The 23,127-nt window shown below is 43.0% G+C and overlaps 1 protein-coding gene across 1 annotated transcript; it reads left to right on the plus strand.

The window, feature by feature from the left end:
* Positions 1-1,872: 1,872 nt before the first annotated feature.
* On the plus strand, positions 1,873-22,230 carry DHTKD1 (dehydrogenase E1 and transketolase domain containing 1). The gene is made up of 17 exons (XM_059816001.1): positions 1,873-2,032; positions 3,914-4,069; positions 4,847-5,058; positions 6,878-7,072; positions 7,394-7,663; positions 10,819-10,990; positions 12,603-12,801; positions 13,514-13,826; positions 14,909-14,993; positions 15,658-15,797; positions 16,184-16,334; positions 17,566-17,672; positions 18,765-18,929; positions 19,302-19,384; positions 20,486-20,655; positions 21,163-21,248; positions 21,724-22,230. Exons 1-17 carry the CDS (start codon positions 1,873-1,875, stop codon positions 21,823-21,825), a joined length of 2,766 nt encoding a protein of 921 aa, XP_059671984.1. The 3' UTR covers positions 21,826-22,230.
* The last annotated feature ends 897 nt before the right edge of the window (positions 22,231-23,127 follow it).

The following is a 23,127-nucleotide window of genomic DNA, read 5'->3' on the forward strand; positions in this document are numbered from 1 at the left end:
GTTTGTGCCCATTGCCACTGGTCCTGTCACATGGAGCCTGGCTCCATCCTCTTCCCATCCTCCCTTCAGGTATTGACATACATTGATAAGAACCCCCAAGCATTCTCGTCTCCAGGCTGAACAGTCCCAGCTCTCTCAGCCTTTCCTCATATGTGATGTGCTCCATTCCCTTCATCATCTTAGTGGCCCTTCATTGGATTCTCTCCAATATGTCCATTCTGTCTTGTACTGAGGAGCCCAGAACTAGACAGATGTGGCCTCACCAGTGCTGAGTAGAGGGGACTGGCTGGCAATACTTTATCTAATGCAGCCCAGGATACCATTCGCCTTCTTTGCTGCAAGGGCACATTGCTGGCTCATATTCAACTTGGTGTCCGCGAGGACCCCCAGGTCCTTTTCTGCCAATCTGCTTTCCAGCTGGGCAGACCCCAGCATGTACTGGTGCATGGGATTGTTCCTCCTCAGGTGCAGGACTTTGCACCTCTCCTTGTTGAACTTCATGAGGTTCGTGTCAGCCCATTTCTCCAGCCTGTTGAGGTCCCTCTGGATGGCAGCACAACCCTCTCATGTATCAGCCACTCCTCCCAGTTTTGTTTCACAGAATCACAGAATTGCTAAGGTTGGAAAAGACCTGTAAGAACATCAAGTCCAACCATCAACCCAACACCACCATGCCCACTAAACCATATCTCGCAATGCCACGTCCACACATTCCTTGAACACCTCCAGTGATGGTGACTCCACCACCTCCCTGGGCAGCCTGTTCCAGTGCTTTACCACTCTCTCAGTAAAGAAATTTTTCTTAATATCCAGCCTAAACCTCCCCTGGAGCAACTTGAGGCCATTTCGTCTTGTCCTGTCGCTAGTCTCTTGGGAGAAGAGACCAGCACCCACCTCTCTGCAACCCCCTTTCAGGTAGTTGTAGAGAGCGATGAGGTCTCCCCTCAGCCTCCTCTTCTCCAGATTGAACAACCCCAGCTCCCTCAGCCGCTCGCCGTAAGACTGCATTCATCCACAAACTTTCTGAGGCTACACTTTGCCCCATCATCCAGATCATTAATGAAGATGTTAAACAGGATGGGACCCACCACAGACCCTTGGGGTCCGGTGACCAGCCTCCAGCTAGACTTTGTGCCACTGATGACCACCCCCAGGCCCGGCCATTCAGCCAGTTCTCAACCCACCTCACTGTCCGCTCCTGCAGCCCCACACATCAACAGCTCGTCTATGAGCGTCTTACTGGAGACAGCCTCAAAGGCCTGAGTGAAGTCCGGGTAGACAATACCCACTGCTCTCCCCTCATCTACCAGGACAGTCATGTCATCACAGAAGTTTATCAAGTTGGTCAAGCATGGTGAAGCCGTGCTGACTGCTCCTGATGACCTTCTTGGCCTTCATGTGTTTGAAAATGGTTCCCAGGCACCTGAGAACTTTAGATGAAGCTTTTAGATTTTGTTAAAACTTTGCTTCTCTATAACATGTCATTTTGTGGTAGGTTTTCCAGAGGTGATGAGGTTACTATGTCTTTTCCCAGTCTAACCACGACGCAGCATACCGTACACACAAGATTAAGCTTTGGTACGTTTCAGAGAGACTTTACTAGGAAATTTAGGCAGCCTTTTAACAGGAAATACCAGGATACTGGAATATATTTCTGAAGTCGCTGAAAGGATCAGAGAAATAGTCTGGACATTCACATTTAAAGGACATACACGCGGCCGACCATCCTGACGGACCCCCCCGCAGCCGCCACTCCGCCCGCGGCCTCCGAGGCCGCCTCACACTCCGCGCGCGGGGCGGGAAGCGGCGGCCCCACCCCGCGCGGGGGCGTCGGCGTCGGCGGGAGCGGCGGTTGGTGGCAGCGCGGCGGCCATGGCGGCGGCGGCGGCGGGTGCCGTGCGCTGCTCTCTGTGGCGGGGCGGCCTGCGGCGCTGGTACCGCACCGAGCGCGGCGTCTACGGCTACAAGCCGCGGAAGGCGGCGAGCGGGCGATCGGCGGAGCCGCGGGGCGCCGGGGCGAGTGGCAAAGCAGGTCGGACAACCCCCTCCCAACGGGGCTGCGCTGCGCTGGGCTGAGGGGAGGGCGGCGGGGGCTGCCCCGGAGGCGGGGGGGCTGCTCGTCCCGCCGGGGCGAGGGGGGAGGCTGGGTCGCCACCGCGACGGGTCGGGCTCTGCTCGGCAGCCCCACGGACGGCGGGACGGGGCCTCAGCCAGCGCTGTGGGGCCCAAAGTCCGAGGGCGTTGAAGCGTCGGTCTGAGGCGCTTCAAATTTTGTTCCCGTTGCCTCTGTGAGTGCCGTCCGGAGCCGCCGCTTCTCCTTGGGGCTCCAGGCGGGTTTTCGCTTGCCGTAAGGCAGAGCTTGGCCTCTCCGCTCAGCGGGGGGCTGAGCGGTGCGGGATCCGCTCCGCAAAGTCGTTCGCTTTGGTTCCCCGGAGGCCTGCTGGTACCTTGCCCAGCTCCACCGGCCGAAGTGACTGTGAGCGCATCGACTGCTGAAGTTACTTTGGTGATGTGCTCCTGTAGAGTTTTACTGCTCATAAAGTACCTCTGCCATGTGCCTGTGGATTTTCTTTTTTATATTACTGTGCTTGAATTAGCTAAGTAGAGGTAACTCTGCTGTAGCAGTAACAGTGATGCTTTTAGCTCAGTTTTATAGTGCATAAAAATGATTTCAAGCAGAAAACTCTTGGGATAGTAGTGTCGTCCCTGCATTAACACCTCAGGAGACTCGGGTAGGAATTAAGCCCGTTACGCAGAAGCAGGCGTGATAACTGTTTGTTAGCTCTGGGACACCGAGTCCCATCGCTGAGTAACCTCCTTGTTAAGCAAAGAAAGCGTTAATATATTTTTTATGTAACATTTTAAAAATTGCTTTTAAGTGGCTTTCTTGCTGAGAGTGTTGTGGGAGATGTTAGGGTTATGTTCTTCTGTTGTAGAACCCGTTAGAGAAGAGGACCTGTTTTGAAGAGGGCAACTGTGTGAATGTAATAGCTGGAGCAGAGTGCCAGCAATGGAAATACGAATGTCAGAGAAATAACTTTATGAAACGGTCTCAGAAATTGCATTATTTTGGAAAATGAAGGTCTTCAGACCTGAATACCATCAGTGCTGTGTCTTTATCAGGGCAGAAAAATCCCCCACATTAGAAATGCATTATAAACTGGTTCATATCATTAATTTGTAGCAGATTCTGCTGCAATGTATTTTGTTGGTTTACAGTTTATCGACCTGGTCTGTGACATGCGCTCAATGACAGTAATGTTGTGTGCATGACCTTTCAGCTGGTCAAGTTTTGCTTATGTCAATAATTTTTTGATCTCGATGCAAAATGCCTGCAACAGTGTGTTGCTGCTGTCTATTGAAAAACATGTTCACGTATTTGAATTTTTAGCATGTCTGGCTCAACACGTGCACATGCTCTTGGCTAGTGGTTCCTGCAGACACAGACTTTTTTTTTTTTAAAGTCATAGGATGTGAATTATTGTTAAGACCCTATCCTCCTGTCATTCCAGCAAGGTACAGGGAAGCAAAAGTGGAATGATTTTGAGTCGGCTGAGGAAATAAGACTTTGCACACTGATACTGTGCCATTCTCGAGTTGGAGGTACCTGTTGTAAAGAGATTCGAAGCAAAATGAAGTAGCTTTGCATATGTTTACAGGTGCCGAACTATGAGGGGAGCCATGGAGGAAATCTAGACTGTAGTTGCTTGAAAATTGAAGGGTGAGCAGATTTAGCAGTTTGATGATGGGAGTTGTTGTGGGGTGATAAGGTGAAAATAACTGCTTAGAAAAACCGTCTTTCCAGCCAGAACCCTTATGATTATCAATGGACAGAATTCTACTGTGTTGGTGCTGTAAATGGATTAAATGTGAGCACGTGTGTGATACTGTTCTGCTTTCTTTTTGTTTTTAGTTGACCATGCTCTTGCTCGTTTAGTAACTGCATACGCTGAACATGGCCACAAAGCAGCCAAAATAAACCCGCTGTTTGCTGGCCAAGCTGTTATGAACATGGTACCCGAAATCCAAGAGCTGGCAGAAGTTCTTCAAGGGCCTCTCATTACTACAGGTAAGTCTGCAGCCTTATCACAGCAAATTGTCTTCACAGGTGATTTATTAAGAGGCTGTGTCCACTGCAGAAGAGCCAAATATTGAGTGGTGGTTCAATCGGTAATGAACTGTTGGACGGAAAATTGTTAACTTCAACCTACTTACATGTTTGTTGCAGAAATCATTGTGTAATGAGTGGCTACCTTCTAGCATCTTTGGAAATCATGAACATTTTTACTTGTTCTTACAACTACTGAGGTTATACATTAATTTTTTTCGTTGCTGTAACATTCTATGATTTAGCATAATACTTAACACTGTAGTGAAGCTGCCAGAGAGCACTGGGGCAGAAGTCAAGACTTGTCTTTTCTTGGATCTCTTAAACTCTTGCTGTGACCTTGAACAAAGAAGGGTCTCTCTCCGTGCTTCATTTTCTCCATCTGCAAAACAGGTTCTTATTTACTTGTGATGGAGCTGGGATTGGAGCTCCTCTCTCTGAGCCACAAGATAGCAAGTGCTATGCTGAGTCACAAAAACTGTGACTTTGTGTCATTCATGGTAAACTCTTTAAGAAAGGCATTTTGAGCACCTTACAAATAAGCATGAGACCCTCATATTAATAACACTGAAGTGTGCTTTAAAAAATGTGCTTGAGTTTGGCCTTTAAATGAAAGAAAAGAAGACAAGACATGAATTTGTACTCTCAAAATGTTAATGTAATTGCAAGACAGCAGTTTAGATCTTAGTCCTTCCCCTTCCTCTCCCAGAGTGTCTAATAACGTTTATTTCCAACCAGGGCTTCTAAACATGGGAAAAGAAGAAGCTTCCCTAGAGGATGTGTTGGCTTACCTTGACCATATATACTGTGGGCATATTTCCATAGAAACAAGCCAGCTTCCAACTTTGGAGGAGAGAGAATGGTTTGCTAAAAGGTTTGAAGAGCTAAAACAAGAAGCATTTACACCTGAAGAGAAACAGCACTTGTGCAAACTGATGTTGGAGTCCCAGGTACCTTGTTCACTACTATTGAATTGTAATAGAGTCATGGAGTGCATCATGAACCCTTTACTGCTCCAGACATTATTCATGCAGAAAAAGAACAATTGCTATCCTGAAAAGCTTTGACAGTATGCAAGAGGAAGAAGTACAAGGTTTTGCCTGAGAAAGTGCAATACACAAATGCAGGAATCTCATTGGAGGTTGTTGTTGAATTTACTTAGCAGCCATTATTGAAACAAATAGCGATACCTTTTGGTTTGCATTGACTATTTCTAGGAATTATTTCTAGGAAAATATTTCCAGCCAGTTCCAAACTCAAAAGGCTTTTAGAACTAATTAGAACACAGATTGTGGGTAATATATATTCATGTAACTTATATTCTTTATCATCTGGAAACACAAATAATGACTCTACAAATCCATGAGTAATCAGTCTTTGAAAGTGAGATTCTCTTAGGCTAATCAACTGACAGCTTATGTTAAATGTTACTAATGGGAATGCAAGGTTGGGCAGAGCTCTATGAAATTTTGTGCTCTGGTGTAGCTGTTCTGTGTTTTCCTTTCACCCTCATGCTGATCTGTTTTACTAGCTTTAAAGTACGATGTCTTTCAAGGTTTTGGGAGAACAAAACAGAGTTGGGCTGAGGTGTTAGCTATATAGCACTGGTAAATTTGCTGCTTTTCAGCAAAGGAACTTTTGTTCAATGGATTCTGTAAGGAAGTGAAAGATCTAAGTACTCGCAAAATGTTTAGAGAAAATTTATTCCAATATTTCTGTCCTGTGAACAATTTTCTTTTTTTTTTCCCCTTTTCTCCCTGTGTTATCTGGAAGAATGGAAAGGTAGAAGAGCAGGATCTGTGAAGTCATTCCTGTTTCCAGTTTTCCAAGTGGAAGGAGTGTAAAATGTAGTATTTACTAATGACTAAACAGAAGTATATGGCACATTTCATATTTTTCGTGCCTCTTTGGCAGCTGAAGGAATTTTACAGTGACACAGGAGGGTGAAATCAGGACTCTGATAAATCCCCTATTGACTTCAGTGTGACAAGAACTGTATGTAGAGTGTAGAATTTGACAGGAAAAAAACCTGCTTCTATGTGTGATTAGTTTTGTATACATTACTCCTTGGAACTAAATGTTGCTTAACTAGGAGGCATTCAGCAGTTGGCTTGGATCTTTGGCTGTAGCTCAGTCTTTCCTTCTCAGTTACAGACTTCGTTTATTTTCAGTCTTCAGTTGCAAAACACTACAGAGACTTCCAGTGCTTCCAAAACTTTTGTCACTTGTGAGAGTTGTCTAGGAGTAGATGAATGGAGTGAAGTAGGACGAGTGAGAGGAAAATGAAGTAAATATAGATTCGTTTATTTTCCTTCTCTCAAGCATTCTTGTACCTATGTACTAAGGACTGGGTCTAATAGTAATCAAAATGAAATGCTGTCCTTTTCTAGCACTTTGCATCTCAGGATAATTAAGGTTTATACTGTAAAAGAACACCATTCCTTAATTTCCACCTAAAATAGGTAATCTATCAAGGAATTTGTAAATTGCTCTGTTGTTATATTTCTTCATGCATCTTCTTCCATGTTAGATAGAGACAGTGTGGTCCTCAATCCAACGTTTTTCTGCTAAAGAGATAGGAGCTGATATCTTGTAGTCATCATAGCTTCTGGTCTCAGACTGTGTGGGTGGACAATGAGCTAGGACTTTCAAGGGGTGTGCTTAGGTTTGTATGCCTTAAAGGTACAAATATAAATTATATCTCAATCTTATAAACAGAAGACTGCTGCTTAAAATAGCCTAATACTGAAGTTCTCCTGTTTTTAATAGGAGTTTGATCACTTCTTAGCCACAAAGTTTGCTACCGTGAAGCGGTATGGTGGTGAAGGAGCAGAGAGTATGATGGGTTTCTTCCATGAGTTGTTCAAGATGTGTGCATACAGCGGTGTGACGGATATCATTCTTGGAATGCCTCATCGCGGAAGACTTAATCTTCTCACGGGTTTACTTCAGCTTCCACCTGAGGTAAGAGACTTAAAATCTCATTGACAGTTGCTCTGTGCCTAATTTATTTGCAACGAAATAAAAACCTGGAAGTTTGTTGTGTTGCAAATGCTGAAGCAATAAAAAAGTTACCTGTGTGAGAGTGTATTCCCCTTCTGCCAGCACCTCAGCCAAATCTTCACAGGAGACTGTTAAAGAGAACTCTAATGAAGCTCTCTTTATCTGTTATCTGAAGCATCCTTGCAATTTCAGGAGTAGGAGAGCATACAGTTCTGTAAATGTTTTTCTTTCAGTGTGTCAATGAATTGTGAAGGGGATTTAACCAAATTTGTTTCCATGCAGCTCATGTTCCGTAAGATGCGTGGTTTGAGTGAGTTTCCAGAGAATTCCGCAGCCATTGGGGATGTTCTCTCCCACCTGACATCTTCTGTAGATCTTGACTTCGGTTCCCACAGGCCTGTGCACGTCACCTTGCTACCTAACCCCTCGCACTTAGAAGCAATCAATCCAGTGGCCGTGGGCAAGACACGAGGAAGGCAACAGACTCTGCTTGATGGAGATTACTCCCCAGAGAGCTCTGCACAGCCTGGAGATAAAGTTATTTGCCTGCAGGTATTTTGCTCACAATTTGTAACTGATCCTGGTAAGACTTCCTGGACTAGCCTGTGAACAGAAGTGGTGTATATAGAAATATCAAGCAAAACTGAATTAATGTAGAATATCAAGAACTGGGATCCTCTTTATGGAGAAAGAGGAGGGAAAGGAAGATTTCCAGGTGACATATGTGATAATACTGGCATTTAAACAATTCCACTTCTAAGATTTCTGAAGAACTGATTCTGATGCCTTCCTTTGTTGTAATAATACTCTGCATTGAGAGTCATGTGTGCCTTTCCTCACAGATCACTTGTGCATTTAAACCACCACTGGTAGTTTTCTTTTAAATTAAATGGATTTGGAGAAAAGCTATCAACAAGGTTGCAAAATATATAGGAGGATTTAGGATTTTGTCATTTTATCATGGTACTGTTGAAGAAGGTCTGCTGGAATTGGTTTTTACTCCTTGAACTGTCTTTTATAGCTGTGGCAGTCTGAGTGGCTCCTTGATAAATTTTAGTTTCTTGCATTGTATTCAACTTGGAAATACAAGAGAGTCAATCTCTTAAACGTTTTTTAAAGCTGGGAGTAAAAATGAGTTGGGGCAGAACTGTTCTCCTGTGAGAATAATAAACATGGAAGAAGTTACAGGTAGAAGTGGTAATATATTTCAGTTAAATAAATGTTTTGCTTCCTTCTGGAAGGATGTGGATACTGAGAAAAAGCAGAAAGGAGAATATGAAATATTGAGAAAACTGGAGGCAAGTTGGGGTTTTTATTATTATTTTTTTATTAAAAAAAAAAAAGGCTTTGGGGCATGCAAGTGCAGGAAAAAAAGTTTGTTACCTGATGCGTCTTCTCATCTTTCAGTATAATTATGTCAGTTAGTTTGGTAAGAAGTTATTGCTTCTTAGATTCTGTCTGTCTCACAATGTTAGATCTTCACTGTGTAGTAATGAAACTACTATGACTCGTTAAACAAAGATTCTTCAGGATAAATGGAGCCACCCTATTCAAGAAAAATATAACTTTTCATTTTTTGAAGGTGTAAGTGGTAGGGAGGGTTGCATAGTAGAGAAGAACAACATTTAACTCCAAGCTAGCCACCTCCGTGTTGGTAAACTGACTCAGAAGTATTCCCAAAAGAAAGAAAACGTTTCGTGTAACATAAACATCAGTACTCGTGATGTCCGTTCAAGAGGTCCGAGAGTTAGATTTAAAAAAAAGGCAAATTTTTACAATTGTGACTGTTAACTGCTGTCATTCAGTCAGGAAGAAAGAGACGAAAGCAGACACCTCCTCTTCCAGCATCTTGGTTTGGAAGTTTCTCTTTGGGCTTTCTGTTTTCATAGTGCTTTCTGTCCAGAAATATAAGTGTAGAAACTCTGAATTAAGGTTTACTTTGGCATTTATTCTATTCTTCCACTAGCCTGAGTGCCAGAGCTTGAGGGTAAAAAGAGCGAAGATCAGCTGAGGTGCCACTGTCAGTCTTCAGCTTAGTTGTCCAAAGTCTGAAGATCTTCTTTTCTAGAACTTCAGTGTGCTCGTAATATATGAAGACTATAAAACTCTTCTTGGTTAACTACCATGCACACTTCTGCAATGTTTAATTGTCCATCTCTGCTGAAGAGTGGCTTATTTTTCACCTTCTCGCATATCTGAACTCCATTTCCTGGACATCAGGCAGCTACTGGTGTTTATGATTTGAACTGAAATCTGAGAATAAGGTCTCCCTGAAATAAATTTCACATTTGACGTTCCACTGTCAGGGTCACTGTTTGATCAGTTAAACTTGATGGTGACCTTCCTTTTATGTTCTTTGCTAATGCTGCCCAGAAAAAACAGGTACTAGCAAAAACTGTTTCCAGCTTTCTGCTAGAATGAGTGAAATCCTACCTGCCCCACAGGAATTGAATCCTCTGGGGTTGAGATGCGTATAAAGAGTCTTGTGTAGTTGGATAGTCACTCTATTGGTAGGCTTTAATGCTTTGGGATGTACTGAAGGCTGTAAAGTTCTTTCAGATATTCTAGGGTCTTCACTCAAATGGTATCACCGAGATACGTAGCCTTCTTAGGCAGCAGAAGAAACCAGAAGGGAAAAGTGAAAACCCAACACTTCAGGAACAAGTGTAGCATGGTAAGGGGTAGAGTGGGGATGCTGTGTTGGCTCTCTCTTGCAGTAGTTAACTTTGGTGTTTCTGTGATGCCTTTTAAAAAAGTCTCTGTATTAGAACCCAGTGCTGCCATTCCATTGGTTGATCACACCTCCACTGTCTTCCAGGTGTACTTGCACCTCCAAAAGTCTCTTAAGGCTTGAAGCCAGTATCCCATAACGAAAGTAGAACTGTCATCTGGTTTTAATAAGAAACTACATCAATCTGAGTAGTGACTTTGATCTGCAAATGATCAAATCTACGTTCTGAGGAAGCTGTGATCAGATTCATCAATAGAGAACTATCTCTAGTTTCAAAACATTGAAATGCTAGATGATACTCATTCTAGTATCTCTAGCCTTTTTGGAAACCTGGGTTGAATGCCACAGTAGTCTCCCTTCCCCTCCCCTTCCGAACTTTTTTTATTTGCAACATTTATTTGCAGTTTTGAAATGTAACTAAGAACTTAGGTTTTATTTCCTTCCAAAAGCTTTTATTTACTTCTATATGCTTCCATTCAGTTCCTTTTCCGCTTTTTTTCCTATCATGTCTGTTCCTGTCTCTATTTGTAAGGTGGCAGTAGGCATAAATCCCAGTTCACAAGCATTTAACTTTCAGCAAAGAGTGCAGTGACTGCTGTGGTGACAGGCTTCCTTATGTTCAGTGGTCAGTGACTGGCTGCTGACTGCTGCAGCTTTGCTACAGCCATGGCACTTGCAGTCACCTATACACTGGTGGGTCAATTTCAAGAGATTATAGGTCCGTTCCAGGGAGGGATTACATCAGGCAGTCATGTACAGATGTTGGCTGCTATGACCTTGTGTTAGTGATAAGACTATATAAACTCTGAAGTCATGAAAACAGTAGTCTGAAAGGGGTTAAGAAGTGGATCCGGCTCAAACTATATCTGTTCTGCCTACTCAATTTAAAAGGTCCTGCTTAATGAGTTACAGCTTCAATTTTGCTGTTCCTCTAGTGTTTTCTAATGAGACTTTTCCATCTTGTTCCCTAATGTAGGTTCATGGCGATGCAGCTTTCTCTGGGCAAGGGATTGTTCCTGAAACACTGACCCTCTCTAATCTACCACATTTCAGAGTTGGTGGGAGCATCCATTTGATTGTTAATAACCAGCTGGGCTATACCACTCCTCCAGAGCGAGGAAGATCATCTCTGTACTGTAGTGATATTGGTATGTATAGTTGAATCAGATGGAAGATTGCCTGTTGTGTCAAAATGGATTTTTAACTCCAGTGTGAATATATGCTCTGCTATGGGCTTTTTATAGCAAGTGCCTATCAACTCTAGGGAGTTAGATTAATATATCTCCATTTTCATGATAGAGTAGAAATTAAAATTATTATTGACTATTACCTCCTACTGGCAAAAATTCAGATGCTAAAAATATGCCCTCCTCTGTCTGCTTTATGGCAAGGACTAAATATCAAGGGAAAATCTTGTCACATTTTTACGGGTTGTTATAAAATATTTGCAAGATTACTTTGAAGTCTTTATAACTCATTTAATTTCTGCCATGTCATTGTCAGCTTTTAAAAATGTATTGTGATGGAGTGTATAATAGATGTATTTTAAATATATCTTGTGAAATTTAATCAAAATAATTCCAGTGTGTTTTCTGAGCAAGATTTGTAAGTCAGATACTCCTTTATTTTTCTGGTTTGTTTGTTGTCAGGTGCACTTGTTGAGCTTTTAATTGAAAGATGAGGCTCATGCCATTTCTAAGCTTAAACTAGAAGTCTTTTGTTTTGGACTACTCTCCCTTAGTGACAAACAGATGTATTATAATTAGCAAGATCAGAAACATAGTAGTTAGTTTCCTTGTGTATGTCTCCTAGAATTAAAAATATACTAATGTTTGTTTTTAAGACTTAAGGTCAAGTGTTTGTGTTTGTCTTACGGTTTCTTCAAACCAAACAGGTAGATTCATTAAATCTGGTAAGGCAGATAGCATGTGTTATTAATACTTTTTCTCTGGGCTGGTTTTGGGTTTGGGTTGGTTTACCCCTCCCCTCCCCGCCCCTCACCCTTCCCCCCCCCCCCACCCCTTCCCCCCCCCCCCCCCGCCCCCATTCCATCCTTAGTTTTCCTTTCTTCTTACCTGGTCAGTGAGGGGATTTGAGCTTCAGGATTTTGCTAGGGAGGGAAACTTGACATGGGTCAGGAATGGCTGAAGCATCTTAATTTCCCAGAATTTGGGCAGATAAAGTACAAGAGGAGCACTCTGTTGCTGGGAAGATTTGCAGCCAAATTGTCGTACAGGAGAGCGTGTTAAGATGTTTGAATTTTGCAGTGTTCTCTTTAATTAAGAGACCTTTCTGCCTGGAGGAGCAATGGGTAGAATGACTACTAACAAGGGATAAGATTGTTTCTGGCCTGTATGAATTCATAGTAGTGATAGCTTAGGATAAGAAGGAAACAAAGCTCAGTTTTTGTTTGGAAGAGAAGCTATCAAATAGTTCTCTCCCATTCCCCGCAGACGTCCATCCAGATTGAGAAGATGTAGCAACTGTGTATAGAAAGTCCTCTGGGAATTTACTGCTGGTAAAGAAGTTGTGTTCAACCTGTGACAAATACAACAGGTTGGCCTAATTGCACTTCCTCTTGGGGAAGACTCCTACTCCTTACCCCAGCTCTCATCACAAAGAGTATCTTTTGTAGATTTGTTTTTGTTAAATACACTTCACATGAGTTGTCTGTAGTTTTCAGCAGAGTAGGTGTGTGTCCGCTTTCTTTGGAAGGGGTTGAGTGTGATTACTGTTGTTATGTTTTGAATCCCTGGGCAGGTAAAATTGTTGGATGTGCAGTTATCCATGTGAATGGGGATGATCCTGAAGAAGTTGTCCGTGCCACACGACTGGCTGTTGAGTACCAACGCCAGTTCCGTAGGGATGTAATAGTAGACTTGCTGTGCTACCGGCAGTGGGGCCACAATGAACTTGATGAGCCATTCTTCACCAACCCCAGCATGTACAAAATCATCAGGTAAGGGTGACACACTTGATGGGGGAACCCAAAATGTACTTGTGTCTACACCAAGATGCCTCTTGGAGAACAATCTTGCACATAGCCCTTGGATTTCAAATTCATGATGACTGGTAATCAGAAGGCAAAGTTGTCTTCTGTGTGCCAGAGGGAAGTGTAGATAATGTGGGAGAATGGGCAGGAAGCCAGCATGATGTTTGTCTCATCTTTGCCTGGTCCTGTTGGCTCCAATGGGGACTCATCTTTATGAGCATTTGAATGTATTCAGATTCCATCCTTATCCCCAAAGAAAAATACACATTAAAATTTACTGGCCAATAAATTCTGGTATTTTAGGTGAAGCATTTATGGAATGGATGGCTTGATTCTCAGCTAATACTGAAATCCTACTGTCAATTTGTCTGAAAAAAATATGTGTGATAGCAGAGTCACTCTAACTGGGAGGTTTTTTTGACTTGCATTTACCTGTAACTGCTGACTATAGGCAGGTTTTTTTTTTAAATAAAGGACTGTAAAGCACATATCCAAGAGAATTTTTATCTTTCTGGAAATGCCGGGAAAGTAAACTTGATGCAAATGAGTATAATGCACCCAGACATCATTTATTTTAGTTTTCCTTGGTACCTGACAGTAGTAAGGTGGTATTTCCTTGTTTTGCAGTGACACTGTTTTCAGGCTTAATGTCTATGGGGTTTGATTCCCTCCCTGACAGATCGCGTAAGAGTATCCCAGACACATACGCAGACCACCTAATAGCTTCTGGGCTCATGACTGAGGTTGAAGTATCTGAGATAAAGACGACATACTATTCTAAACTGAACGATCATCTTGCCAACATGACTTTGTATAGTCCACCTCCTACCAACCTGCAGGCTCACTGGAAAGGCTTCGTCGAGCCTTCTGCTAAAATTACCACTTGGGACACAGGTATGCCTGTACCGCTTCTGCAGTTTATTGGAGTCAAGTCTGTAGAGGTGCCTGAAGAACTCCAGATGCACAGCCATCTTCTGAAGACCTACGCACAGGTCAGTAGAGCACAATGATGCTTCTAGTCCCACTGCTCAAAGATGTCACCCTTTACAGGAAAAACTTTAAACACAGCAAGGCTGCCAGTTAGGGAATAGCATAGTATACTCTCAGAAAAGCAGCTCGCTCTCTTTTTTGAGGCTGGGATTATGCCATTTTTCCTCCAGTTTTGAAGACAGACATGTCCTCTCCCCCAAATCTGAGCATATACTTAATTTTGTTATTTCAACAGTATTTCATTGCAATGAAAAAAGCTTATGGAAAATATATTTTGTTGTTCTTACAAATAATAAGAACTATTATGATAAATTACTATAATTTATATACTTCATGATTATAATGAGTACTTTGTGAAAGAATGAATCAGGAACTTGGTAATAGCGTACACAGTTTCTGAAGTCAGTAGTGAGTGTTTATGTGTTATATATATAAACATAAGCATACACATGTGGTCAAGTTTGACAGTCAGTTTTTGATAGCTCATTAAGTTTGTGTGCAATAATTGGATTGGTTTGGGTTTGTGAAGTTTCCCTTTGATGAATGATGACAATGCGCAGGTGCCTGGTTGGCAGCCATAGAGAGGCTATGAGCTGGATATTTCAGAAGACTGATGTTCTTGCCCTTCCAACCCAAGGGAAGAACACCACAGCTGGGTATGATTATTTGTCTGCAGTTCTGCAGGCCAGAACAGGGGACAGTTTTGGAGGCTGAAATACTTACACCTGGTATCTTTCATCACTGCTAACCAAGCAAACCAAAAATCTGTCAAGAGCACGGTCTGTGCTGTGCTAAGATTTTTAATATTTTTAGACTAAGATCTAATTTATCAATCTAATCTACAGTTTGTTGGCAAGTGAACATCTGGGTCATCCATGGTTTTGTGGTCTTCAGGGCAACCTTTTTCAGGATGTGATGAAATAAGAGTTCATGTATTCCAAACAAGCCTAAGTTGGCTGTAGGAATATAGCATTTCTCTCTATAGTGGTTTTGTTTTCCTAGCTTCTAATATTGATCTGTGCCACAAAAAGAGATATAGATGGGAAAAGGCAAAGTAGTAACTTTTCCTTGTTTACTTGTTTAGTCGAGAGTTCAAAAAATGGAGGAAGGAAAAAAGCTGGACTGGGCAACAGCTGAAACTTTAGCGTTTGGTTCCCTCCTGAGCCAAGGTAAGAGGCAACTAGACAGCAGGCAATAAAATATTTTTGGTTTGATGACAATAAATTATAACATTAGATTTCTTAGGTGTTTCTAAGTCCAAAGATTGATATGATGTATAAACTTGACAATTTGCATTTGCATGGTACTAAGAGAAGGTAAATATGAGTCCTGTATTGTCACTAATGTTTGTAGATTGGGTACTAAATGTCTTCAAAGAATTGTTGCTCCCTCCCACTGCCCAAAAAAGTTGGTGCTTAGCAGTAAACACATGAGCAATGCAGCTGACATCAGTGAGGTCTCCCATACACTTACCTTTTAGAGTGCTTCATGCTACAATTTCTTTTCCCTCCTCTCTAGCCTGAATTCATCTCTCCATTTACATATGATACAGAATGCACATAATGTGCAGTTTGCTTCAGTAAATTGAACTATCTACCACAAAATAATTCGTGGCTGCACAGAAGAGAAAAGAGAAGTGTCTGAGCATCTCTGTGCTTGTGAGTTGGAGCTGCTGCTGGTTAAGAATTCCGCCTCAGATTTGGTGTTGCTGATGAGGGGAAATCCAAGAAGCAGCATAACAAGAGAAGTAATATTTTAGGAGTGGGGAGTTGTCCTGCATATTTTCTTCTTACATGACTTGCTAATCCAGTGTTTTGTTTATTGCTTGGCAAGGGTTTAATATCAGACTAAGTGGACAAGATGTTGGCAGAGGAACCTTTAGCCAACGGCACGCAATGTTGGTTTGCCAAGAGACGGATGATACCTACATTCCTCTGAATCATATGTCCCCAGACCAGAAGGGTTTCCTAGAGGTAGGTTCTGTGGTCCACAAGACAGCCTTCTTCAAGTTGTGCTGAAACAGAATGCATATTTTAAAGCTGCTGAGACATATGTAGGTAGCCTGTATATTCTGGCAAACACACACACACAGAGACATAAAAACTGTCAGAGCACCCCCATTCTTTGTAGTTACCCTCTTTACGAATTTAACAAGGGGTTTTGCTTTTCCTTGAGACATTAGCTATTATTCTTTTCACCTCAGTGTCTTCATTCAAAAGCAAAAAAGAGGTGACTGTCAGTTGCCTGTAGGAGTGCATGTCCTCAGTGTGCCTAGCACTGATGTGCCTGGTTCCAAAGGTTCCTAACCCTGGGTTGTCTTCTCCCTCACCCACCCCTCCCAACAATTTCCTTTTGTTAGGTGAGTAACAGTCCCTTGTCTGAAGAAGCTGTGCTTGGTTTTGAATATGGAATGAGTATTGAGAGCCCTAAGTTATTGCCAATTTGGGAAGCTCAATTTGGAGACTTCTTTAATGGAGCCCAGATAATATTTGACACTTTCATCTCCGGAGGTGAGTGTACAAGGAGCTAATATATTTAAAAATTAATCATTTGTAGTAAGGATATTTTTAGAAAATCCTTCATCTTTAAAGTAAAAGGGCAACGTGTTGAGAAAAGAATTCTGTTTTCTCAAGAAGTCTTGTGAGCTTGCCTGTGTGGTCCTGACTTCTATGCAGCTTTTCTCTGGAGACAATCATCTAAAATGAAAGACACTTGGCAGAAGACAGTCATTCGGAAAGGACAATTGATTATATTAATGGCCTTTCTCCCCCCCTAGTTATTTTACTGTGTGTATATATAGTTGATAGCTTTCTAGGCTGTACCTTTCCTTCATGAGGCATCTGAAAAATTTCTGAAGCAATACAGAAGGAAAATGGTGATTATTTAAAACAAACAAACAAAAAAATCCCACAACGACACCTTACAACCAACCTCTCAGTTTGACTCTAGCATGTGTTCTGAGTGCTCAGATACTGCATAAAGACCTCTCTGAACTGGAACATGCTGAGAAAATGGCTAAGATGGATTTCTAGAGTGGGATTCCTTGTATGTAAGCATCCAGAGTTTTGGCATCTAGCCTCACTTAGGCCTCTGCTCTCCCTCTATAATCATAGATGGAAATTCAGAGGCTCTCTTATCCCACCCATCCTCAACATGTATTTGAGGCTGGGATGAATAACCTTCTGGATTTGACTGTAATCCCTTAAATAGTGCAGGAGGTTTGATGTAGCCCAGGGGAACTAGTCTGTGGCTAGTACTGCTATGTTAGCTAGGACTGGCTCACAGGATGCTGCCTGGGTCACACCTGCAGAGAACCAAATGACAAGGTACGCAGAAAGTATGCAATGAATTATGGTTAGGGCTTTGCTTACTGGAGAGTTACCTTTGAGGACCCCTGTTAGTCAGGAGGACAGTTCCATTAAGAGGATTCTTAGATACTGTAGTGATGTTTTAGACTAAGTTTTAAAATCTTCACCATCTCATGTGCTCCCCATGGAGGCTTAAGTCTTCTGGAAGCCCAAAGTTACATGGTAATCTCAGAAACTTCAGATGATCTTATGTATGCTCTTTCACTGTTGTGAATCTCATGGCAAAATGCCAGCAGCATGTTTCAGGCTTGTATTTAATGATGTGGAAAGTAGCTGTTCTTTTTCCCTGAGTAGTTTGTGCAAAGTAATATGTGTTTTGTGGCTTTTTGTTCTGTGGGAATCACTTTCCTTCCTCCTCATTGTGTGTTTTTAGGTGAGGCCAAATGGCTTCTGCAAAGTGGGATAGTAATTCTTCTTCCCCATGGCTATGATGGTGCAGGCCCTGAGCACTCATCGTGCCGGATGGAGCGGTTCTTGCAGGTACCCCGCCACACCTCTCAGATTCACATATCCCACATCACAGCACTGGCAACCAGTGCTCTGGGACTCTTGCCGCAAAATGCCTCATGCCTGGTGTACCTGCTAGTGACATCAGAAGCTGGAGACATACCAGGATCGTACCCTCATGATGATATAGGAACGGGCTGGGCTGAAAGTGGAGGAAGAAAGGGTGTTGTGATGAGAAGGTGTAGGTCTAGAAGTGGTGAGGAAGCAGTTGTGGCAGCATTTAAAACAAAACAGCTTTGGTGCAAGTCTCTGATGGAACCTTGTAATAAATGCTTGCTGTTCCTGTTGCATCTGTCATCTGCCCAAGTGGGTGTGTGGTAACGTGAAATTTCCTAACATGAGATTTGTGTAGTGTTTGCAGAGGCCCTGTGCCCTCTGCAAACAGTCCTAGTGGGACATGCTTCAATACTGCCTGCTGACTTTTTTCTGATTATTGCTCCTCAGCAATGTCACTGTACCACAGAGTGAGTCCAGTAGCAAGACAGAATTGCTGAATTACAAATAGAAGACCTCTAATGGGCACTTCTTATAGAAAACATTTTGTGGGTTGGCATCAGAAACAGGCAGCCACCCTCTTGTGCAAACCACTCACAGATCTATTCACTAGGCACAGATCATACAAACAGAATGCTGGACACTATTAAATATCACTATTAAATATCACTGTGGCACGTTTCTACAAAAAAAAAAATCCATGTTGTGCCCTTGTGACTGTAGTAAGTAAATGAAAGCCTTTTCATCTGAGTAATGGCTTGAGGAGGGGTTTGCAGCATGTTTAGAGGAATGCTGTGACTCAGGTGGAGAAATCATGACCTCTCCACTGTTAGAAAACCTGTCATGCCCTGGTTACAATGTGCTAGAAGGAGGCAGTTCAGATATAATCTTACCAGTTAAAAGCTAAAGCCATTTCTTTTCTGAAGCTGTTCTTCCCTTGCAATCAATGTCTGAATTGGGATATTTGCCCTTCTGTACTAGTCAGCATGCCTTACATGCCTGTATTCTCTCTTGCATATTTGGCTCACTGCTTGCTTCTTGACTAGGTATTGCTGTGTTCCCCTTATACAGATGTGTGACAGCTCAGAAGAGGGAGTCGATGGGGACCAGGTGAACATGTCAATTGTGCATCCCACCACCCCAGCACAGTATTTCCATTTACTCCGGCGGCAAATGGTCCGAAACTTCAGGAAACCTCTCATTGTTGCTTCTCCCAAAGTGTTACTCAGGCTCCCTGTAAGATGAAAAACTTTCTTTTCCTCTTTTTTTTTCCCCTGCTCTTGCCCTTTCTCTTTGTTCTTCCCCTGTGTTCTCTGATCTCTGTTTTGGGGTCAAATCAATGGGGTTTTGCCTGTTTGGGGCTGGACAGGTTGAGGATTAAAGCTGGGTGGAGGTGAGCTAGAAGTAGTGTTGATTCCAGGTCTGGCGGTGTTCTTCGGAATCTTATCATCCCACCTTTCATTGGTGGGAGTGGGAATGGGAATGGGAGGGAGATGGAAGACTGTATCTGTTGTACTTACCAAAACCCTGTCTCAGTATCCTCTCCCCAACTCTGGCCTGAGGGAAAGGGCAGCAAGATTTGGTAACTTCCAACTCTCCCCCATTTAGGCTGCTGTGTCAAGTTTTGAAGAAATGGCTCCAAGGACAACATTCAAGCCTGTCATTGGCGACTCCTCAGTAGATGCTAAAAGGTAGCTCTACTTTCTTAGAGGAAAAGCTCAGAAAGGAAGTCCTGTCCTTTTTCCTACCTAACAAACAGCTCAAGTTCGAGGTGATAGGAAAGAGGGGACTTTGGGGAGAAAATGTTTTATGGTGGGTGACTTAGTTTTCCTTGTTTCTCTCCTTTTCTTCTGCTTACTTGTTGGTAGTTACCATATCTGTCTGCATAATTGTAAAGGGTTCAGGCTTTCAGCCCTTGCCTCCACGGGGAGGCTGTGACCGTAGTTACTAATCTGATGGGCACTATTCTGCACCCTGCCCATTAGTTAACAGTCACTGGGAGCAGCTGTTATGTGAAGAGATGTGCGATTTTTGTTCTGGTGTTGGAACACCTGGGCTGATGAAGTGAAGTTAGGGCAGTAATAGATTGTGTGTGTGTATCCTCTTCCTCCCTTCAGCTGTGATTATAGAGAATCCTGTTCACAATGGGTAATTCTGGCCTTCAATTTTTTTCCCTTCTAAGGTTCTTATCTGGTCCTTGTCCCAGTAGTACCCGAGTCTGACAGCGTCCTTGATGTTTGCATAGTCACTCACAATCAAAAGGCTGGAACTATCTTAGCATCTTGGTTTTTTAAGTGGGATGGTGAGGCAGAAGGGGTGAGGTTTCTCTCCTTGCCTTTATCCAGTAAGGTTAGGCAGCCAAGACCTCTCTGATTGCTGGAGGGTATTGTGTATCTCCAGCAGGCAGTTCCTCTTTGGCATGGAAGAGAATCATCCTCTGGAGGCACTTCTCTCCCTCTCTGGTTTATTCTCTACGGAGAGCGCATAGATGACTAGCTTTGACTAGGTGTTGAATTTTTTATAGTTAAAGCTAAGAGAGATGAATCCCATTGTAAGGTAACTTTCCCGGGATTACTGAAGAAGCAGGACCTCTGGGCTCTGGCATACTGTGCCCAAAGGTTAGTTTGTCAACTGTTGGAGGGGAGTGGGAAGGAAGGGAAGACAACAGAAAGGGTGGTCTAGGGTAGCAATTTAGCAGTTTAGTTGTCTTTAAAGTTTGGCTAGCTGGTTTTGTTGAAAGTGTGAAGTTTCTGTAAAACACTAAACTTGGAAACATTCCTATTTTTCTTTAGTGTCACCCAAGTGGTGCTCTGTTCCGGTAAGCATTACTATGCTTTGGTGAAGCAAAGAGAGACACTAGGTGAGAAACAGCACAACACAGCGATTCTGAGACTTGAAGAACTGTGTCCTTTTCCCCTGGAAGCTCTACAGCAAGAGTTGAGCAAATACAGCCATGCAAAAGGTCAGCCAGATTGTCACCTTTGTGTTTCTAGACTCTTTGAAGTATTGAACTAAATCCGTTGCATGCCTTCTAGGACAAAGAGTTGTAGTGGCTTTTTCCTCTTTGCTCCCCCCCGCCCCCACCATCTAGTGTTTCTGGAGTGGGATAATGCAAATGCTTACCGCTTGTGCTAAAAGAACTTGTCTCTCTGCTATTGTTAGCTTCCATAAAGCACTGCTAAAAATCAGAGTGAACCGTTTAGGGCATTTTTTGCATTGGTCTTTGCAGTCCAGTCCTTTAAGTTGCTTTTGAAAATGGCAGTAGAAAAGCAGAATAAACCCACAGTATACACTAACGGTGGACATACTTTTGGTTTGACTTCAGTGAGCTGTGACCTGGCAAGCCTTCATTTCAAAGATAGTGCCAAGACAAAAAAGGCAGAGGTGCTACAAAAGAAAAAACTGGTTTTCTTGGGCTGCTGAAAAGATAAATACGTGCATTTGTAACATACCCTTATCCTTCCTTTAGTCTTCATCTGGAGTCAGGAAGAACCACAGAACATGGGTCCATGGTCCTTTGTGTCACCACGGTTTGAAAAGCAGCTGGGGGTTAAGGTAAGATGTCCCCATGGTGTTTTAGTCTTTAAAATGAAGTTTGAAGTTCTCCTTGAACACAAAATTCTGTGATGCTTACACAAAAACCTAATCCTGATGCCTAAACCAAATGTGTGTTCTTATTTAAGCTATTTATGCTCTTTATAGCACCATTTAGTGGTGATGAGCAGGACTGGAGTTTTCTTTTACCCAATGTTTAGTTAAAGTAGACAGGATGATGAAAGAGGCCAGGTAGGAAACAACATGCTTGAAGTGAGTAGGAGGAGAGTCCAAAGCTGCTCTTTGCTCTGGCAAATCATGTGCTGTAATGTTCTTGGAGCCATGGTCTTTGGGAGCTGGAGGATAACTTCCTGCATTACTTCCAGCTGGGACAGCCTAGTATCTGACAGCAGATACCACCATGGCATCAGAGGACCTCAGGATGCAATCCTATGCTTTTGCTTCATTAATCATTTCCTACTGACTCAAATTTCAGCTCCGTCTGGTGAGTAGACCTCCTTTACCAGCCCCAGCAGTTGGCATTGGAACCCTACACCACCAGCAGCAGGAAGACATTCTTACCAACACATTTATCTAAGTTTTCAACGGACAGACTACTTCTGCTGTCAGTCATGTTTGATGCCTCCTCCTGTGAAGAACAAAAGCCAGACCCTGAAGACTCCTAGTTCTCCAAAATGGGAAAAAAGAATGGAACAAGTTCTGTAATGATGAAGCAATTTTTTCCTGTAGGGGAATACCTAAAGATGAGAGGTGATGCCTGTTACTCTAGATACTTCTTGTTCTCTTGTAGTATTTTCTACAAAACGTCTTTTTAAAGTTAAAAAAAAAAAGTCCAGTCCAGGCAGGAGGTCGGTGAGGTGGCTATAAAATACCTCGTATCACATTGCTTACCTGCACTTGACAGTTCCCTGGAGTTTCTGTTTCAACAGAAGTGTTAGTGCTGTTTGGTTGAATAAATGCTTCCCCATGCCTGGGAATGAGCCATTTCTATAGCAGAGTGTTGTGGATTTTCTCAATTCTTTTCCTATGGGCTAAGAATGAAATCTGTTGCAGCTGTTGGTGCTCTTCTCAACGCATGGGTTGTTAAAGCAGGATTTCGGGGGGGGTGGCCCTTGCAGGATGGCTCCTGAAGGCTTCAGGCACCACTATTTCTGTCACTGGGAGAAGCAGTGCTTTCACATCAAGCTTGCAGGTTGGAAGGCATGCTGCAGGGATTGTGCCGTGTTTTAAAGCCGTATTTTGTAGAGGCCAAACCAGTTTCTAGAGGCTAGCCTGAAGCGTGACACTACCTCCTACCTGGGAAATTCTTCTCGGTGCCCTTCTTCTGGTTTGTGGTTTGGTTTTTTTAACCCCAAGATTGTACTGTGTGGTGGGTTGACCCTGGCTGGATGTCAGGTGCCCACCAAATCTGCTCTATCACTCCCTTCCTCAGCTGGACAGGAGAGAGAAAATGTAACAAAAGGCTCGTGGGTTGAGATAAGAGAGATCACTCACCAATTACCGTCACAGGCAAAACAGACTCGACTTGGAGAAATTAGTTTAGTTTATTACCAATCAACATCAGAGTAGGATAATGAGAAATAAACCCAAATCTTAAAAAACACCTTCCCCCCACCCCTCCCTTCTTCCCGGGCTCAACTTCACTCCCGATTTTCTCTACCTTCTCCCCGCAAGTGGCACAGGGGGATGGGGAATGGGGATTGCAGTCAGTTCATCACACATTGTCTCTGCCACTCCTTCCTCCTCACACTCTTCCCCTGCTCCGGCGTGGGGTCCCTCCCACAGGAGAGAGTTCTCCACAAACTTCTCCAACGTGGGTCCTTCCCACGGGCTACAGTTCTTCATGAACTGCTCTAGTATGGGTCCTTTCCACAGGGTG

Source organism: Gavia stellata, chromosome 4 (genome assembly GCF_030936135.1).
Source record: "Gavia stellata isolate bGavSte3 chromosome 4, bGavSte3.hap2, whole genome shotgun sequence".
Taxonomy (NCBI): Eukaryota; Metazoa; Chordata; class Aves; order Gaviiformes; family Gaviidae; genus Gavia; species Gavia stellata.

Bases quoted from the DNA above. Each gene is read 5' to 3' on its own strand.
- DHTKD1 (XM_059816001.1), top strand. From the start codon at position 1,873: ATGGCGGCGGCGGCGGCGGGTGCCGTGCGCTGCTCTCTGTGGCGGGGC. The intron at 10,991-12,602 runs GTATGTATAGTT...ATCCCTGGGCAG, and splicing joins TCTGTACTGTAGTGATATTG to GTAAAATTGTTGGATGTGCA. The intron at 18,930-19,301 runs GTAAGATGAAAA...TCCCCCATTTAG, and splicing joins AAGTGTTACTCAGGCTCCCT to GCTGCTGTGTCAAGTTTTGA.